The 6938-nt window shown below is 35.7% G+C and overlaps 1 protein-coding gene across 1 annotated transcript; it reads right to left on the reverse strand.

Moving 5' to 3' along the window:
* Positions 1 to 566: 566 nt before the first annotated feature.
* LOC145775558 (synaptosomal-associated protein 29-like) lies at positions 567 to 5856 on the reverse strand. The gene is made up of 4 exons (XM_082586857.1): positions 5521 to 5856; positions 4892 to 5088; positions 2000 to 2172; positions 567 to 1364 (listed from the first exon to the last, which is right to left on the reverse strand). The coding sequence occupies exons 1-4, from the start codon at positions 5737 to 5739 to the stop codon at positions 1198 to 1200; spliced, it is 756 nt and encodes a 251-aa protein (XP_082442983.1). The 5' UTR covers positions 5740 to 5856; the 3' UTR covers positions 567 to 1197.
* Between the last annotated feature and the right edge of the window lie 1082 nt (positions 5857 to 6938).

The raw sequence follows: 6938 nt of genomic DNA on the forward strand, positions 1-6938 counted from the left end.
AAGCAAATTACAGGAAAAAAAAGCATGCCGGAAGCACTAATAAAAACAAAAGACAGAACAAAATGGAGGCAGTTCATAAGAGAGATCACAGCCGATCAAACATGATCAATCTGTTGAAGAAGAAGAGCGTATTTTCTGCATTAAATTGTAATGAAAAATTGAGGTAAAACTTTTTGTGAGCCAGATGCCGTCACGAAGAGCCATATATGGCTCGCGAGTTATGGGTTCCGACCCCTGGTCTAATCCACAGTCATCAACAACCAAAATATGCAGTAGTTTTTCCTAATGTCATTAATTTTGAGTTTTGGTTTTCGTGGAGAAAAATTAATACCATCACAACCAACAAATTAGGTTTGCAACCAAAATGTAGTTCGCATCACACAAAGCTTGCAAGCGACGACCTGTAAACCACAACTCTACACTCTCAATAATTTCAGGTGATGGAAGCTTTCTGATTGATCATTGACACAAATCAAGCTTCACATTTTCAAGGTAAAGCTCTTACTTTCGCTTTGCTGCGCCATGAGCATTCTACACAAGTCAAGAAGAGTTTGAAAACCTTTGTAACCGCAATATATTTTATTAGTGGCAAAGTTTAATACACAAAGCAATGATCAAGGCTCATCAATACGTAGAAATACAATCATTTATGTATCAAAAGGGATGAAAGAAATATTCTCACACAAAGAACTGTAGTCATCGTTAATAAATGTCTCGACTTCATTGCAACTTGTTAGCAATGACAAGTGACAACTCAACACTGACCTATCGACAAACAACAACCGCTAAAACAATTGAAAATACTCGTTTCAGTATCAAATGACGTCAACAAGCAACATTAAATTTTGAAAGCTAACTGACCAGTGAGTTTTTAGGTAGCCTGTAACTTGTAAATAACTCACCAGCTAGTGTTTGGGTGTGACTGGTAAACTAATAGTTAGTTGGTTAACCTATATGCTAAATTTAGTAAATGTTTTTTAACAAAATAAAACGTTGTGGGAACCGTTAAGAAGTTAGATAGACTAACCAACTTGTTTCAAACGATGCACTAAACACAATCTTAAATAATGGGTAACGGAACATTACTGTTGATTTCCTATTCCACAAATAGCAAAAACCACATACACGTCGGTGAACAATACATGTATATACAAATTTTCGAACGGCAATGCAAGAACAAAGTGGCAGGTAATGCCTCTAGCTGTTGTTAAGCTTGATCATCTCCTTGTTAGTACGGTTAATCTTGCCATCCACAACTTGTACTTTTCCTTGGAGACGGGCAATGACAGGATCTTGGGCGTCTATTTCGTTTTGCATGCCGAGTCCTAGCCCTTTCAATCTCGCCAAGCTCTGACCCATTAGATCTAAACAAAAATTGTAAAAGCACACTGATGACTGAACTTCTTCAACGTTACATGCGCCGACAGGAAATGCGCTTAGGCCTACTGGTGTTCTTTAGCAAAAGCGCGATGTTTTGTTCATTACTAGGATGGAGCGAGTGGCGAAATACGCACATCAGACATGTCGAGATCCTCGTATGCCAGAGTTTTAAACACCTTTCGAAAGTATGGCTGTTTCACAATCAAAATAATGTCTTTACAATTGTACTTAGTAGAGGTACTAGCTTTGTTGAAACACAAGATAAAACCAAGTAGCGACATTTAACACAATATATAAAAATTAACTAAAAATTGCAAATGTTTTTGGTAAAAGCAAATATGTATAAATAAATTGTGGAGATGCTTGAGAAAGGCTAACATGTTGTACAGCCGAAAACGTTCGCAATTCAAGTTTATTTCTTTATATCATATTCATATCCCAAGATATTTGTTGGTTTCATCTTCTTATGGATTAAACATGCCTTTATCGAAAACCAAGTTTTCACGTGCATTCCGTATGAAAAATTTCAAGTCAGTTTTTACAAAACTACTTTTTGCATTCTATTCTATAGGAATTAATTTTAAAAGAAATGGAAATAAATGAAAAGCGTTGCGCTCACCTAAATTTTCATCTACTTGCTGCTCGGCACTGCTCTTGGGAGCACTGTATCGTGAAGATGAGGATGATGAATATAACTGTGATGATTCCTCCTGCCGATGCAGCACTGGATGATCGTTTACTCGCCTCCGTTCATCGTCAGCACGGCCACAACCATCTATGGCATCTTGTAACCTAAGCAACAGAATGCAAGCTTTTGGATAAGCACTAAGCAGCAAACGCATGCATGAAGCAACACACACCTTATCGTACCACACACAACAACACAGGTTATTCCATGTTAAGGCATGGTGATGGTGGTCTATGACAGTGGTCTCCAAACTGTGGGTCGCGACCCCAAGTGAGTCGCCTTAACTTTTCCTGGGGTCGCCACAACTCACCAAATTTGTTACCGTTTTAATTCATTACCGAAAAATAAGACCGATACTTTTTTGTTCAAGTTCGCAACCTTTGCCTGTGTTTTGGAGTACAGCTTGCTACCTCGTGTCACAAATAAACCATTGTGGTGCAATTATCCAAAACGGAATAGTTGCGACAAGTAGGACAGAGCAAAAGCATTCGCGATGCTAGTTTAGACTAACTTTTTATTATTCAAGGTGACTCCAGAACGAGCGAATAGTTATTTATGCAGGTGCAGTTTGCAGACATTTCATCGGCTGTTTACGGTTTGCTTAGCAGCTGGTAATTTGTAGCTAGTAAGTATAGCTACACATTATACAAAAATGGCAGCAAAAAACACCAGAAAAAAAGATCATATGACGAGGCTTTTTAAAGCTTGGTTTCACTGAATTTAATGGCAAACCAAAGTGTGTAATCTGTCTTAAAGTTTAGCGGGTTTAACATAATGTATTAAACACAAAACAAAATATATGAGAAAATAACTCAAATTTTCGACACGTACGTGTGTCCTCATCAGGGATTCAACCTGCAATATACATAAAATGAAAGATTGTAAGATAAATTTGTCTTTGCACTACAACTGTAACGACACTCTGGACTGAAAAGCACCTTTTCAGTCCAGAGTGTTGTTACAGTTACAGACAGTGCGAAGTCAAATTTATCTTATAATTTTGGGAAAAACAAAATGGGGTCGCATGTAAATGTTGAAAATCATTTTCATTTAAATTGGGGTCGCTTCTTAAAATGGTTGGAGATCACTGGTCTATGACAATTCAGTGATAACAGAGACGCGATTCCCATTTTGGTGAGAATGTTCTCGAAAATTCCATTTCAGTGAGCACTGCTTATGTTTAGAGAAATTGTAGGGATCACATAGCAAGGCGGTTCCCATATATACGTTCGAATTGTGTTTCAGTGAGCTGAATGAATATCAGTTTATATCTTGTGAATGAATCCATCAGCTCGAACAGGTTTTTTTTAAGGTTTGGTTTGGGTGACCGCTAAGTAGTTTTAAGAGACCGCAAGTGTTTCATTTAAATACCAAAAAATAGCTAAATTTGCTTAAACGAATTATTTATTAGGCTACTGTAGTTGCAAGTCCAAATTTTGGGAAACCGCTGGAGAGATTTGGGGGACCGTTTCGGTCCCCCAAAACACCTTAAAAAAAACACTGATTGAATATAGTTTAGATAACAGATAAGCAATCAGCATACATGTCATTCCTAAGCATTATGCCATTTATGTTACATGTATCAACCACAATTAAATACGTGAATTCAAAAAGGGCCCGATTTCCACAAAGTTGTGTTCGAGATAAATGCGTTTAAAACTTTTTGGTCATTTATTTTTGTGGCGGGACTTCGATTATGATTATATCGTAAAGTATACTGATAAGTATTATGCTTGAAAATTTCTCTCGGTTATGATTTTGCAGAGAAACTATGGGGAAGTTAATCCCTCAAAATTGGGCCCTTTTTCAACTCAACGAGAATGCACGTGCTGCGAACTCTTTGCAACTGGTTTTATTAATGACTTAACACATTGTAGGAAATATCAAGTCAACCGTTGGTTCGTTGCTTTGAAACGGTTTGGTTCTTAATTTGTATTTGAGATTGGAGCTAATATTCGTTAAATTGTCTTGCCTTTTATTGTGTATTTTTGAGATTTTCTGGATGAAAGCGGTATGCAAAACTGTACGGAAACTGCCAAGTGGTACACAAACAGTTTAGGAATCTCTGCCTTAGTGCCTTATAACACAAGTATCAAACAAATTAGGTCAAAAAAGCTTCTTTAAAAACAACTTCAACCATGGCTGTGGCTGAGCAACTGAGCAACAACACAAAATCGTGAAACCGTTACATTAACAAAATGTAACATAATATACCTGTAAACGATATAGAAAAAATATCATGTATCATTGGTTAGACAAAACTGTAATGTTTGTAGATAGAGGAGCATAAACAAGTAAGGTGCCATAACGCAGTTGCATGCACATATAATTAAAGCTCTGTTGAGAACATACCGTACGCAACCAGTTATTGACCTGTTGGTCAAAAGCTAATATTACAACGGTAGAAAATGAATAGCAAACAATTTGTGTTTTGTGAAAATTTTATGAAAATTTTGTGCCAATTATGACAAAATCACAATTTTAGTGTTTTTTTTATGATTTTATACCGAGTGGGACCCCTGCTCAACAATCGGAAAATTTTACTTTGCAAATCTCGGTGTCCGAGGATCAGGATTCAATAAGTTTTTAAACGGAATCTTATTTTTTAAAGTTTTTTTTGTCATTTGTTTCACTACAATAATAACTTCACATCGTTTCATGTATGAAACATACACGTATTAGCTTGTTGTGTGCAAGGAAAGAATGTTGAAATTTAGATACACTGAAGCATCTAAATAAAATTCTTTGGAACATGCCATGAGATCTGAAGTAATTGGTGCACATTAGCTTCAAAAAAAGTTTTAGTGAGAATTAAATACATACTTATTATGACCCTCCTCATTCACTCGTGGAAAACTTGAGGGCTTAGACGGTGGAGGCTCTTTGCTAAATTTGTTCATGAACGCTCCCCACAAACTCTTTATACTTCTCAAGTGTCTGTCACTTTCTTTTAAATCCTGCTCCATTTTGTCAACCCTCTGTTCAGTTCGTCTTAAAACTTCACCTTGTCGAACCAGTTCCTACAACATATAAACACAAACTCAGTGCAAAAAATCAATCGTTGAGATAAATGTTACAACACATGCAAGAAGAATTACAAATACATGAGACTTAAGCCGACAAAATGAGGCAAAGATATGAAAGTTTTGAGAACAAAGAAACAGGGTTGAATAACATTGTTCATTACTTGAAACCTAAAACTGTGTCATTGTCAGGAATAAAGCCAACTGCATCTGGATAAAATTAAAAAGCAATACAAACTAAAAAGTGAGCGATGTTACAATCAACCCTTAAGTAAACTAAGTGACACAATTATGTTGCTCCCTGTTAATGATTGTTCCTGACACAAAAATATTATTTTATCTGCACTTGATTCAATAGTTCTACGAACGGTTAGAATTTCCACTTGAATGACCACCATAAACTAAGAACATGCATTAAAAGTAACTCACTTCAGCAGTTGCAGTGCCAACGGATTCAGATTCATTCAGCATGCGTAACGACTGCTGGGTACTTTCAAGCATGTTGTTCTGCTTTCTTTCAACCACTTGAGTTAAATAATCCCTGTTGGGATCAAAGTCTTCTACATCATCATCTCCCCATCGACTTGATCCTTTTGATGTTGGTTTGATATCGTCATCATCATCAAGCCAACGATTTCTTCTAGACATCTCTTTGGTTTTATTTCAACTTTACAACAGAATCTTAGACCACAGTGAGTAGTTCAACACAGGATTTAAAACTTTGTTACTAGATTATGAACTTCGTCTAAGTAAATAGATTGATAAAAGGTATCTAAGCCATACTACCTAAATGATATACCTTGATGGCAAGTATGAACAATTGAACATGTCTAACTATGTACAGTACTAACAATAACATGTCTTAATATGAAAATTAAGTCCCCAATGTACTTGGTCTTTCATTGAGCAAGATACTTTAATTTAGAATCCTCAATTGACAACACAAAAGCCAATACATAGAGTCTAAAGTCCATTGGTATATTTTCACATTGAAGCAAAGGCAACATGTTACTTGCATGAATTGTATGAGTGGTGCGGACAGTTGAGGTAGCAGAGTAAATTTAACTGATGATAATAAATCATTAATCACATATAACAAGTATGTTTATTGTTTAGTGGTAACACAACAACTTGAAATAACTCTTAGAACAAACTAAACGTCTATTCATTCATGATTTTTAAATGCAGTTACGATATACATATTTCAACATATGATAAACTATGGAATCAATACAATTATTGAGTGTTTAATCTGAAGAACTACCGTTCTTCTAAGGGTCAAATGTCATTGGACATTTATTATCATAAAGTATAAGACATGCTAACATGAAAAGGCCAACACAAAGTGTAAGAGTCATGTTAAAATATTTCCTGGCCCCTAATTCCAACAATACACTTTTTTTTTAACCGTTTGTCCTGTGATGAGGGGGGGGGGTCGGGTGGGATTCGGTACTTTTCAAAGCAATATCACTAAAGAACTACGCAATCCACTTCTTTGAAATTTTTTGACTTTTCCTGAAAATTATTCAAGAATTTATTCAGGAGTCCCACTCAAGATTTTCCTATTTTTTTATGATTTTAATCCGAAGTCAAAAACTTTATGATTTTTTATGATATTTTTTGGTTATTTTATGATTTTTTTATGATTTTTCATCAAAACTTTATGCTTTTTTTTTATGATTTTCGATTCTTGCTTTAGCTGATGTTAATTCTTGCTTTAGCTGCTTGAAGAACTTTCCGATCCAACGCTTTGTTTCACATAGAAAACAATGGCTCCTGAAGCTTTGCATGCCCATCTCCAATAATTTCATCAGCAGCTTTAATGCTTGCTTCAGTTTCTTTAATTT

Source organism: Aplidium turbinatum, chromosome 8, assembly GCF_918807975.1.
Source record: "Aplidium turbinatum chromosome 8, kaAplTurb1.1, whole genome shotgun sequence".
In the NCBI taxonomy this organism is placed as follows: Eukaryota; Metazoa; Chordata; class Ascidiacea; order Aplousobranchia; family Polyclinidae; genus Aplidium; species Aplidium turbinatum.

Bases quoted from the DNA above. Each gene is read 5' to 3' on its own strand.
- LOC145775558 (XM_082586857.1), bottom strand. From the start codon at position 5,739: ATGTCTAGAAGAAATCGTTGGCTTGATGATGATGACGATATCAAACCA. The intron at 2,173-4,891 runs GTATGTATTTAA...TCTGTTGCTTAG, and splicing joins AATGAGGAGGGTCATAATAA to GTTACAAGATGCCATAGATG. The intron at 1,365-1,999 runs GTGAGCGCAACG...ATTTTTGTTTAG, and splicing joins GCAAGTAGATGAAAATTTAG to ATCTAATGGGTCAGAGCTTG.